Below are 11,745 nucleotides of genomic sequence, written 5' to 3' on the forward strand. Positions count from 1 at the left end.
GACATTGAAAAGTCAAAATTTAGAAAGAAAAAAAAAACATCGTTTCATGCCAATTTGACCCAATTGTTTTAGACTTGTTCTACGTGTGAATGCAACTGAAGAAAAAGAAAGAAAAAGCATAGGATTTGAATTGAAAAAAGCTTGCTGGTGAAATAAAATAAACGGTGTAATTTATTAGACTATCACAAATTTGGGGGAAAAAAATTATATTCTTCCTTTTCTTATTTTTTGTTAGAGGTTTGATTTTTCAAGGTTTTTTTTAGACACTTGTGATTTACTTAGATTGATTCTTTTTTTCTTTTCTTTTTTTTTTCCCTATTTTTGTGTTAATTTCCTTCTAATCACATAGTAAAATTTGAAAATATGCTTCAGGATAGTTTAAAAGGCCTAATTTTTTATTTTCGCCTAAGACTATATAATGTATTAGGCCGGGCCTAATCACGGCATAGGTTTTTTTTTTTTTTTTAATATTCTATGTTCTTCCCGAAAGCGTGCTAATCCCTATGTTGTGCGGAGCTGAGCATCTTCTATTCGCTGGGATATTTTCCTCTGCTAATCGCAGAGCAAGTATGCGAATATATGAGTATTTGAATAAAATTGTAATCCCAAACAAAACAGACATATTTTAACGGGATTCTAACGCTAAGCTTTCATATTATGACAGAAGTAAAGCGTAAAACTACGGATACACAGATAACACATCATGAACTTATGTGATGTTGTGCATAGCTGATATCTAAGTGTATCAATATTCTATGACATTTAAAACAGTGTTAATCACAAATTTTCTTTTACAGACTTCACTTGAATAAATAAAAAGTCAAGAAATCTACCAAAAATGAGATGGTGATATAAAGAATATTAGGCTACCTACTCTTATCTCTCAGTGCGTTCGCTAATCCCAACTTCTAACCGTCGAAGTTACATCCTTCTTACTAGGATTGACTTGTTACTTAAAATCTAAATAAATAAATTAAAAGCCATTATTATATTATCTTCATTTTAACGTCTTCTTAACACAATTATCCTTCTCAATTTTCTCCAAGTTTGACTGCTCTGCTTTTGATTAAGCATCTTGCTTGACACTCGAGTTAGGCTTCAATTAAACAACGCCAAGTTGACTCTTTTTTCTTTTGAAGGCAATAATTATTAAGTAGGCAAAAATGCACAAGGTGTCATGGATGTTTTGTAATACTATTTTTTATAATATATCTGATTTCTGATGGGTTCTTGGGAATGTTTCACAATATATATATATATATATATTTATTTTTTTAAATATTTCAGTAGATTGATTGAAACTTTTAGATCTGTCTCTTCTCTATATTTCTTATATTGCTCAAGAGTTGAACAACATGGCAGCTCAAAAAATACTACTACTTAATATGTTATTGAATCGATATACTGCAGAACAAGGTATAATAAAGATTCATTTCAGACATTCACTTGGCAGAGAGCTAGTTTTTTTTTTCAATTTATTTATTTATTTTTAGTTTTACCGTTCAGGCAATATTACAACTGTAACCACAATTCTAACAGTTTGGTAAATATGCATCATTGTAGGCCATGCCTTTAGAGTTTAGACGAGAAAACACACAAGAGAAAATAGTGTCAAAATCCTAAAGAAAATATATAATTTCTTCAGGCTATTTATTTATTCATTATATATTATCATCTCTACTTCAGCAATCTGGGATTTTCTGATGTAGATAAGAACAAGATAAAAATAAAAAATAAATATTTTTTTCCCAACGCGTTAACAAAGAAAAAAGGACAACAAGTTAGAGCTAATTAGCAAATAAACAGACCTAAAATATTCTTGTAAATACCATGGGCACTTATAAAATAGCACACTAGCTGATTTGAGATACACTTTTTTATTTCCTTTTGTTTTTGTGATGAATTTGTACGAAATACTGCCCCTAGTTTTAGTCATTGCTTTTGCCCAGGACCGTGGTTTTCTAAAACCAATGTACATTCAACTAAACAAACAACCAATAGAAAAGTGAATTTTTGTAGAGGCCTAGTCATATTAATTTCCCCAGTTGATAGAAAAATAGGAAGGTTTGTTTCCATCTATGCATGTACATACAGATTAACCTCATGTAATATATTTATATCGAGTGATGCGTAGTATTTTATCAAGGTTTTCCTTGCAAAACTAAAAGTTGAAAAAAAAGAGACTGAAATTAACTAAGTTCCCAAGAAAGAGCTCTCGTAGACTATTTACCTGCCACTAAAACACCAGGGAACCACATGAGTGGTTAGTTACTTGTACTAAAACTTGCTTTTTTTATGATGATTTTCCATTTTCTACTCACGCAATGAAAGTCTATTAGACGAGGTCAATAGAGTCAAGACTTACCATTTACCTTCCAATCTTCCAATCTAACCACCCTTGTTATTCACACCACCAAATATTAGTTTTGCCTTCTCTTTGCGCCTATATAAACACCCCTACATTGCATACATAGTGCATATCAGTAATAAATCAGATAGAACATGGAAATTCCAGTGATAGACTTGAGTGAGCTTAATGGAGAGAAAAGAAGCCAAACAATGGCTCTCCTAGACCAAGCTTGTGAGAAATGGGGGTGCTTTCAAGTAAAGATTATTTTCCATTGTCTAATTCTATTTTTAATTATTTGTAATCTGAACACTAAATATATATACGCGGTTAAATCTATGCAGATCAAAAACCATGGCGTGGATGCGGAGTTGATGGAGAAAGTTAAGCAATTGGTGAACACACACTACGAGCAGAATCTAAAGCAGCGATTCTATGAGTCCGATATAGCCAAAGGATTGGAGTGCAAAGACGGACAAACCTCATCAAACGTGGACTGGGAAAGCAGCTTCTTCATCTGTCATCGCCCTAAATCCAACATGGAAACCATTGAAAACCTTCCCAAAGACTTTTGGTAAGCAAGCCAAAAAAAAGTAAATATTGTAAGAACATATAAACTACTACAAAAAGTCGCTTACACGACAGAGTTTCCATGACGGAAGTTTTTTTTTGTCATGGAAAAACCCTGATCCCGATCGAGCTTTTCACGACAGAAGATTATACCTGACTTTTCGAACGTATCATTTGCAGCGCCACGGTGGACAAGTACATAGAGCAGGTTGTTGAGCTGGCGGAGAAGCTGTCGGAGCTCATGTGCGAGAATCTCGGCTTAGAGAAGGACCATATAAAGCGTGCCTTCTCCGGGCCCCACGGCCCCTCTGTGGGGACAAAGGTGGCGAAATATCCTCAATGCCCTAACCCGGAGCTCGTGAAGGGGCTTCGAGAGCACACTGATGCCGGAGGGATTATTCTTCTCCTGCAAGACGACAAAGTCCCGGGACTCCAATTCCTCAACAACGGAGAGTGGGTCGATGTCCCTCCGTCCAAGGACAATACCGTCTTTGTTAACACGGGCGATCAAGTGGAGATATTGAGCAACGGAAGGTACCGGAGCTTTCTTCACCGCGTCATGGCCAACAAAAATGGTAGCAGACTGTCCATCGCTACCTTCTACAACCCCGCTGGCAATGCAGTCATCTCTCCAGCTTCCGAGCTTTTGTACCCGGGTCACTTCCGCTTCGAGGATTACCTGAAGTTTTACGCTACCACGAAGTTTTCGGCCAAGGGAACGAGATTCGGAACCATGAAGCAAATGCTCCATGGAAACAACGGTCACATCGCCTAATTAAGCAGCTAGCTATTTCTGTGTGTGTGTGTGTGTGTGTGTCACATCAGTCCCGGGGATCGTTTTCCAGTTTTTTTTAATAATTGTGTACTTTCCATATAAGTCACTCGTAAAGAGATGAAAGGAAGAAAAAAATATAGAAAATCGATGAAGCAAAGAAAAAATATCACTCTTTCTGTCTCGGAAAGATGAGTTATGACCCGTAGTTAAGGCAGATAAATTGTTTAATGCATGTGTTTAACAATGAAAACTTTGGATTAGTTTCTTTCTAGTACAAATGACACTTGTAGGAGACTCTGTATGATACGGTTCACATCATTTACTATACCAGCAAAGCGGCTTCAGAATGTCATAAGACTCGTAACCATGATTAAAATACGGTTTACCGATGTCACCAGCAAAGATATTTCGACACTTATGTACAAATAGTTTAGTATTCAATTTATTTTAAAACCATCGGTACATTTTTCCTTAGATTAAAAACCACGCAAAAATGGAGTCCAGCGTCACATTTAGATTTTCGTACGTTTGTGGTCTTCCTAAGAGCGAAGAACACTTCGTAATGAAACTCAACAAAGAGTTGCCATAAAACAGATCAAGGAAGCAATATAACTACGTCATGCACAATTTTGCAAGTTTAGAAAAATAAATACTCATGAGAGTATGTCATATGCCGTAAAAATATGAATCGCAACGAGCATTACCACGATGAAGTAAACAGCTAAACTGCATATTTTTCAAAGCTTGATTGAACGAATCTGACAGACAAAAAAAAAAACAATCATAAAGTTGCTGCTAGATACTAGCCAGTTTGGATAATGTAGATTTGGTCACAAGAGTTTTAGTTCTTTCCACTGCTTCAACCAGTGTAAGCTTATGAGACTTCAAGAGTGCAGAACACTTCGTAACCAAACACAGCAAAAAGTTACCGAATTTCAGAGATTTGGAAAATTTCTCAGCCAAATGCCCAACTTGGTAAACAATGTGATCAACTGAATCCTGAGTCAGACATACATTATGATTCAAAATATTTTGGAACAAATTAAACAAAGATTCGGTCCATACTAATTCATCGGATACGAGACAACAGTGGCAAGGAAGGCAGACAAGTCTCCTCTGATCTTTCCCTCCACAAAGAAGCTTCTGACACACGGCCGAAACATGAGCCGTGTGCAAGCACTCCTTGACGATCTTCGTGATGACATCACAAATGGGGTTATTGATTCCGTCTTTGCGGAGAATCAACGGAAGCAAGAGGCCATACTCCGCAGCTTTTTGATGAAGCTTGCAGAAGTTTGTGGTCGCTGCGAGTAAAACACGTGAAGCGGGCTCTTCGAGAACCAATAACTTTGGGAGAATGGTTGAGCACAGAACTTGGCTCGGCCAATCGAGCCCTTCTTCTTCTTCGCTTTCATTTGAAAGGTGAGCCACAAGAACCGAAGCTGTCTCGTCATCAACGAGCCAGGGCTCGATAAGCCCCAACACCGCTGAAGAATCTGCTAAGTTACCATCACAACAGAGTTTACGAATTTCTCTGGCTAGGTCTATAGTTTTGGAAGTTGATTCGATACTCAGAAGTCGCTGTTTCAAAGTAGCTACTTCATCTAGTAGTTCACGTCCTATAGGATCGCTCTTTGGACGATTGATTTCAACCTCAACTTCGCTCTCAACTTCAGCCATTAATTCATCATCTTGGCCTCCGTCTTCGCACGACCCATCAACGCTTTTCCAAGATTCAACAAACGACATCCTCGAACTCATCAAATACTCGTGGGACACTGGAAGCCATGGAACCAAATCGGGAGCACCACAACTGTCCTGGAGCCAGTCCGGGACGGACTCAAAATCATCCTCAACTCTCTCATCTTCCCCAGAATCCAAGCCCAGACACGAAATCCATTCGTAAGTTGACTCAGACAAAACATCGAACAGATTGCGCGCAGCTCTCTCTACCCAGAAATCCAGAGTCTGGCCACAGCTCAGAACACTCCGAGCTAACCTACACAAGTCCCGGGAACAGAACTTCTGTCGTTCCACGGTGAGAAACGAAAATATCCGAGCTTGAATCATGTTTGGCAATGTTTGTATATACATAACCCTAGAAATTGAAAGGAACGGTCAAGAGAAACACGCAGATTCGTGGCCGGATAAACGCAGAGAGGGAGAGATTTCGGTTCGTACCTTTTTGTAGAAATAGGCGCAGCAGAATACGAAGGACCTTCGAGGTCGACGTCAATGGCGTCCAAGGGTTTCATCAGTAGCGAGACGAACGAGGCCGTTGTGGTCGGAATCGTCGTCGAAGCGCCGAACGATCGCTGAAGCCACAGAGAAGCTTCCGATTCCGGCAACGGCGATTTCAGGAAGATGTCGAAGAGTGGGACCCACGCCTCCATTGTCGCCGCGCCAAGTCTCGGACGTTCTCTTTTTTTTTCCCTCCACGTCGTCGGTTTCTTTCTCTTTTCTTTTATTTTTCCCTTTGGAGCGAATTAACAAACACCGCGGGAAAGTTGATTGAATATCGTTTCCCTAGCCGGGATTAGTTTGTCCTTGCTGCCAAACACACGGTTTCTAACATTGTCGTTTCCAAGGATTTCGTCGGTGAATTAAAAAAAAAATCGTCGGTGACTTGTGTGTTGGATTTCGATAATTTGACTGTCCAATGGTATGGAACCACCAACGTGTTTAGCTACTTTGGAAAATTTTGAAGTTTCACTTGGAACAAGAAAAATGACACATCTGATCAAAAAGATAAATGACACAAATTAGAGTGAAATTTATCAACCTTGTTAGCAACCAATTGTCATTTGATAAAAAAAAATTTAAAAAAAATCATTTCCCAAAGGATTTGTTAAATTAGTGTTTGTGAAATCTATGCTTTGTAATTTTAAATATTTACTTAAGTTAATAGAGAGTATTGAATTCATTTACTGAAATGTGATTAAAAATATGAAAAATCAACAGCAACAAAAACAAACAAAAAACGGAAAATGTAAATATCCTAAATAAAATTACTCAATTTGTTTTATTTGAATTCATGGTCAATTATTTCTATTTATAGTGCTCCCACACTAACATTTTGAGACAAATTTTAAATTTAACTATAAATTATGGCTAACTAAGCATATTTATTCACACCAAATCTTCAAAATAAATTTGGTACCCGATAGGATGGCTCAACTTATGCGTGGATCTGAAGCAATAGAAAAAAAAATCAAATCTTGTCAGTTGATTTATTTTCGGAGTCTAGACCCTAAATTATTTGAACTTTAATTTTCGATAAAGTTATCAAACAAGAAAAATAATTCACGGATAGCATTGCCTATATTTATTTAATTTTGTGGTGTATTTGTTTGATAGTATAATAGATTTTTATATTTGTCCAACCTCTTATGTTGTATGTATATGCTCTTGTATCATTGACTAATAATGTCATCCAAAAAAAATGTATAAAAAATTGTGTCGAAATGGACAGGAATATAAAATTTGTGTCGAAATAACCAAAGAGCCATTCGATGAAGCACCACTCTCTCGAGGATTGAATCTTTGTGTGGATCAACTTTGATCACATGAAGATGTGCTGCTAGTCAATGTAGAAGAATATCCAACATACCATCTCCAATTTATGAGGCTCATAGTTGTGAAATTCAAACTCCAGATCCAATAACTCATGACTTAAGTCAGGGATAGTGACGCCTCCACTGACCGAAGATTATTCTTTAGGAAATCACCGTACACTGATCTATGAACCGAGAGAACGCCCTCCGAATACACAAGAATCGAGATAGTGTAGTTCGATAGGCATGATTATGTACTAACATTACATAATGGAGGGAGGACATCCACTATTACATCAATGGCTATGATGGATTATGAGACCTTTGATGTGAGTAATGTTCATTGGTCGATATATGCCTCATGGTTTCAAGGTTGCAGGTGAGCTTTGCATAAGCATATGAATATTTATGCGATAAACAAACACTTCCAATATTGAATATAATTTCATGGTATTTTTCGTGGTGAAAATTGTAACGGGATTGGCTGTTCAAAAAATTAGATTAAGGAAGATACATATATTTCAAATTAGTAAGAAACTGTCTCTTTCTTTTATTTAATATATATTGTTTAGACCGATTTGAATAATATTTGTATATATTGCAATCAATTTGTATGACAACTATGTTTATGTTGTGATTAACTTAAAAAAATGTTTATGTTGTGATTTATGACGAGTTCATCATACAATAAAAGCATTCTATGACAAAGTTATCATAAAATACAACATTTTATGTTAACTTTGCACCCACAAAAAAAATAAAAGGACGACATGGCGCACTACCTAGTATATATAACAAAAAGAAAAGATTACTTTACATTTCAACGACGAAAGAGAAAGATAACTTTGCACTCTTTAAGCTTTTCACACACTGCCTCTCAGTCACAAGCACAATAGAAACTCTTTCTCTCTCTCTCGATCGACGCAGCCATGGGAGTGAGCAACAGCATAACAGCGGTGCTGAACTTCATGGCGTTCCTGTGCTCAATCCCAATCATCGCGGCGGGGATCTGGCTAGCCTCGAAGCCGGACAACGAGTGCGTTCACGCTTTCCGGTGGCCGGTGGCGATTCTCGGCGCCCTAATCCTCGTCGTCTCGCTCGCCGGCTTCGTCGGAGCTTACTGGAACCGCCAGGGACTCCTTGCCTTCTACCTCTTCTGTATGGCCGTCCTCATCGCGCTCCTCCTCGTCCTACTCGTCCTCACCTTCCTCGTCACGCGCCGCGACGGCTCCGTCGCCGTCCCCGGCCGGAGCTTCCGCGAGTACCGCCTCGACGGCTTCTCCGACTGGCTCCAGGACCGGGTCGCCGGGGCCAGAAATTGGGCTAAGATCCGGACCTGTCTGTCCGATTCCGATGTCTGCGGGGCTCTGAATCAGCAGTATTTCGTCGCCGATCAGTTTTTCGCCGCCAAAATTTCGCCTCTTCAGGTAATTGCTCTACAGTTAGAATTCCCGCCTTAATTTTATTTATTCGTCTGATTTTGTGCGCTCTTTTGGATTGCTATTTTACAAGGAAACAACGTGTATATAGAAATAGAGTGTGCTTTTTTTTTCGCTCGGCCGAAATGGGGGCTTAAGATTCGGAAACATTCTTTAGAGACAATCTGTTCTCTTTGTCTGGAAAATGTAATCTTTGCCAGGTTTATCATTGTAAAATGGGCATAGTTATCCGAAAATTTACCATCCAGCCACTCGCGAGAAAAATTCTGTTTTCGGTCATATTTTAATCGGCATCTCAGACGGTAGTGCTAGACTAGGAAGAAAGTGAAGCATGCAATGAAACTACTAGAATATTAGACAACTGAAGAGAAAGAGAGACTGAAGTGAGAGAGAAAGAAATGATTTTTTCCAATCAAGTAAGACAATTTAGGAAACCCATAAGGTGGGTAGGCCCAAGGAATGCCCGTGGTATATCTGAATATTATGAACCACCACTGAGAACCACATTGAGCGATGTGGTTCACAAGTTAGGCTGAGAAGTTAACTTTACACTTTTCAATTGCATAGATCATCAGCTTGACTAGAGAATGGATTACTTTACTAATTACTACACTGTCTTATACAAAATTATGATTAATTTAACTTATTCAAATGCCAATGTGGGGTTATCATCCCTGAAATTCCTAAAATGATTGAGTGGTTGCTGTGAAACCATTGCGAGTCTAGAAGACTATCTTTCAATCTTTCATTTTACATTAAAAAAAAAAATTGAAAATAATTATTGCGTTTTCACAGTTGTCCTTTGATGAACAACGTGACATGTGATTGTTTGGTGGCCAGCTAATTGTGTTTGCTTTATTTTCCCTTCACTCCTTGCTTTTAAGGATAATTAATTTTATAACCCTACATTTTTGTTCATACGTGTGATAAAAAGTGACAATGCCTCACCACCTTAATAATTGTCTTTGTCATGCGAAAAAAGAAGGGTTATCAAGATATATAGCCTTATAATAATATAAAATAAAATTATATATCTAATTTTTGGTTTCTGATAAGTAAATAACTACGCCTTTTTATTAAAATGACCAATTTTACATAAATAACAAAAGGGATATATATAAAATGTCGAATTGTTCACACGATGGAATGACTACTTACTTTTACAATGAAAGATTACCTATAAATTTAATAGGGTCTATTAGGTATATAGCCATATTTACAATTTAAGATTACTATTTAGCTAACGTTTGATAAATATTTGGTACATAGTCACATCTACGTATTTACACGCTTAAATTGACGTAAATATCCCACCATTTTATTTCAATTAAATGGCAAATCAGGAATGTCACGTCATGTTTATGGCTATTTACCAAAATATTTGTTAAATGTTGGTTATATAGCAATCTCAAACGTCTAAACTGGCTAGTTACCTAATTTTTTGAATTTAATATGTATCCTCTGTTATTCTCGGATACTGATATTTTTCAGTATATATATATATATATGTTGTGATAGTCGGGGTGTTGCAAACCTCCGACGGTGTGCGGGTACAACTACGTGAACCCGACGCTGTGGATAAATCCGGTGAACCAGGCGGGGGACGCGGACTGCATGGCGTGGAGCAACGATCAGACGCAGCTCTGCTACGGCTGCAACGCGTGCAAGGCCGGCCTGCTCGGAAACCTCCGAAACGAGTGGCGGAAAGCCAACGTGATCCTCATCGTGGCCCTCGTCGTCCTCATTTGGGTCTACCTCATCGCTTGCAGCGCCTTCAAGAACGCCCAGACCGAGGACCTCTTTCGCCGCTACAAGCAGGGTTGGGTCTAATAACTCACTTCTCTCTTTCTCTCTCTCTCGTCTTTGTCTCTCTTTGTTGGCTTAAATGTACATATTTTTTACTTGGTGCATACCTTGTTCTTTAAATTATGTGATTGAGAATGAGGATTAGGCTTCTTCTGTTTATGTTTCTACTGGGTGATAGATGATCATTTTGTTAATAACTTTTTTTTTGTTTTAAACGTTTGAACCAAGGAGAGGTTATAGATCTAGGGCTTTTTTTTTTTTTTTTTTTTTTTTTTTTTTTACTTTGTTTTTAGTTTTCTAAATAAAGTTACCTTTAGTTATTTAAGATATCCGTCAGTGGATGATATATTCTCACAAATAAAGGCATTTGATTCGTCGATGGTGGCCTCTCCCTGGACACTAGAATAGCATCTTCTTGAGCTATATTAGATTATATAATTTCACGCAGAACAGGATTCTTCTATTCTTCTGTGTTAAATTTTTTTTTTTTTCTCGGTTTTGTTTTTGCATGTATATATATGTTGGTCGTGTATTTATTGCTATGATGGTCACACACACACACACAAAAGTTAAGACTATATTATTGGCCGACAAAGTTTATAAAGGCAACAATGTTTCTTTCTTTCAGGAGATAAAAGTTTGATTTCAGTAAATCAAAGGTTTCTCATTCATTTTCATAATGACTGCATTCGGTTTCATCATGATTCAATTTCATCATGAGTAGAAAAGACAATTCATCCAACACCAAATAATCTATCGGTGCCCAGCCAGAGGTTTGGTCATCATGGAAAATTCACAGCTCTCTTGGCTTATATAACCTCTTTCTTCACTATGAGATCAATTTGAAGCCTACTCAAAGATCAAGATATTCTGTCCCTCAAAAGTGGGTTAGATATACAATATCTGATTTTGTGTCTTTTTGCCATCAAATCCCTCGATCTCCATCCTAGTGTGTCCCATTGCTGTTCTTTATAACTCTTCAAGAAGAGCCCTGATGCCAATTCTTGTAACTTTCTTTGAATATCAAGTTCAGTACTTTGATCCTATAAACCTATCGCACAATCACTCAGGACGTAACGTAAAAGGACAATCAATCAATACAAGTCTTTTACCCTGGTTCAATCATATAAATATGTACTCCAACCTTTTGAGATTCTTATTGATGAAGATATACAAAAAGTTCAACTCGTGATTTTTCCTCGCAGACACTCACTAAGATGCTTTTCCTTGCAAAGTTTCTCTCAGTGGTGTTTC

At 37.6% G+C, this 11,745-nt stretch overlaps 3 protein-coding genes across 5 annotated transcripts; 2 read left to right on the forward strand and 1 right to left on the reverse strand.

The window, feature by feature from the left end:
* Positions 1 to 1,568: 1,568 nt before the first annotated feature.
* LOC149399946 (fanconi anemia group E protein FANCE protein) lies at positions 1,569 to 6,282 on the reverse strand. 3 transcript variants are annotated; one of them, XM_089612078.1, is made up of 3 exons: positions 5,874 to 6,282; positions 4,758 to 5,790; positions 1,569 to 2,457 (listed from the first exon to the last, which is right to left on the reverse strand). In XM_089612078.1, exons 1-3 carry the CDS (start codon positions 6,083 to 6,085, stop codon positions 2,389 to 2,391), a joined length of 1,314 nt encoding a protein of 437 aa, XP_089468204.1. In that variant the 5' UTR covers positions 6,086 to 6,282; the 3' UTR covers positions 1,569 to 2,388. The 3 variants fall into 3 exon arrangements, with proteins under 3 accessions (XP_089468204.1, XP_089468205.1, XP_089468203.1); XM_089612079.1 differs by lacking the exon at positions 1,569 to 2,457 and adding an exon at positions 4,173 to 4,450; XM_089612077.1 differs by lacking the exon at positions 1,569 to 2,457 and having other exon boundaries at positions 4,173 to 5,790.
* LOC149399947 (ACC oxidase 1) lies at positions 2,456 to 3,922 on the forward strand. Its single transcript, XM_089612080.1, has 3 exons — positions 2,456 to 2,604; positions 2,692 to 2,921; positions 3,098 to 3,922. The coding sequence occupies exons 1-3, from the start codon at positions 2,503 to 2,505 to the stop codon at positions 3,690 to 3,692; spliced, it is 927 nt and encodes a 308-aa protein (XP_089468206.1). The 5' UTR covers positions 2,456 to 2,502; the 3' UTR covers positions 3,693 to 3,922.
* Positions 6,283 to 8,016: 1,734 nt separating the features above from the next.
* Positions 8,017 to 10,888, forward strand: TET2 (tetraspanin2). Its single transcript, XM_089612904.1, has 2 exons — positions 8,017 to 8,673; positions 10,204 to 10,888. The coding sequence occupies exons 1-2, from the start codon at positions 8,176 to 8,178 to the stop codon at positions 10,513 to 10,515; spliced, it is 810 nt and encodes a 269-aa protein (XP_089469030.1). The 5' UTR covers positions 8,017 to 8,175; the 3' UTR covers positions 10,516 to 10,888.
* Positions 10,889 to 11,745: the final 857 nt, after the last annotated feature.

Source organism: Urtica dioica, chromosome 4 (genome assembly GCF_054948205.1).
Source record: "Urtica dioica subsp. dioica isolate 48M chromosome 4, U.dioica_male_clone48M_v1_H2, whole genome shotgun sequence".
Taxonomy (NCBI): domain Eukaryota; kingdom Viridiplantae; phylum Streptophyta; class Magnoliopsida; order Rosales; family Urticaceae; genus Urtica; species Urtica dioica.

Bases quoted from the DNA above. Each gene is read 5' to 3' on its own strand.
- LOC149399947 (XM_089612080.1), top strand. From the start codon at position 2,503: ATGGAAATTCCAGTGATAGACTTGAGTGAGCTTAATGGAGAGAAAAGA. The intron at 2,605-2,691 runs GTAAAGATTATT...AAATCTATGCAG, and splicing joins AGAAATGGGGGTGCTTTCAA to ATCAAAAACCATGGCGTGGA. The intron at 2,922-3,097 runs GTAAGCAAGCCA...TATCATTTGCAG, and splicing joins AACCTTCCCAAAGACTTTTG to CGCCACGGTGGACAAGTACA.
- TET2 (XM_089612904.1), top strand. From the start codon at position 8,176: ATGGGAGTGAGCAACAGCATAACAGCGGTGCTGAACTTCATGGCGTTC. The intron at 8,674-10,203 runs GTAATTGCTCTA...ATGTTGTGATAG, and splicing joins CCAAAATTTCGCCTCTTCAG to TCGGGGTGTTGCAAACCTCC.
- LOC149399946 (XM_089612077.1), bottom strand. From the start codon at position 6,085: ATGGAGGCGTGGGTCCCACTCTTCGACATCTTCCTGAAATCGCCGTTG. The intron at 5,791-5,873 runs GTACGAACCGAA...TTCAATTTCTAG, and splicing joins GCGCCTATTTCTACAAAAAG to GGTTATGTATATACAAACAT.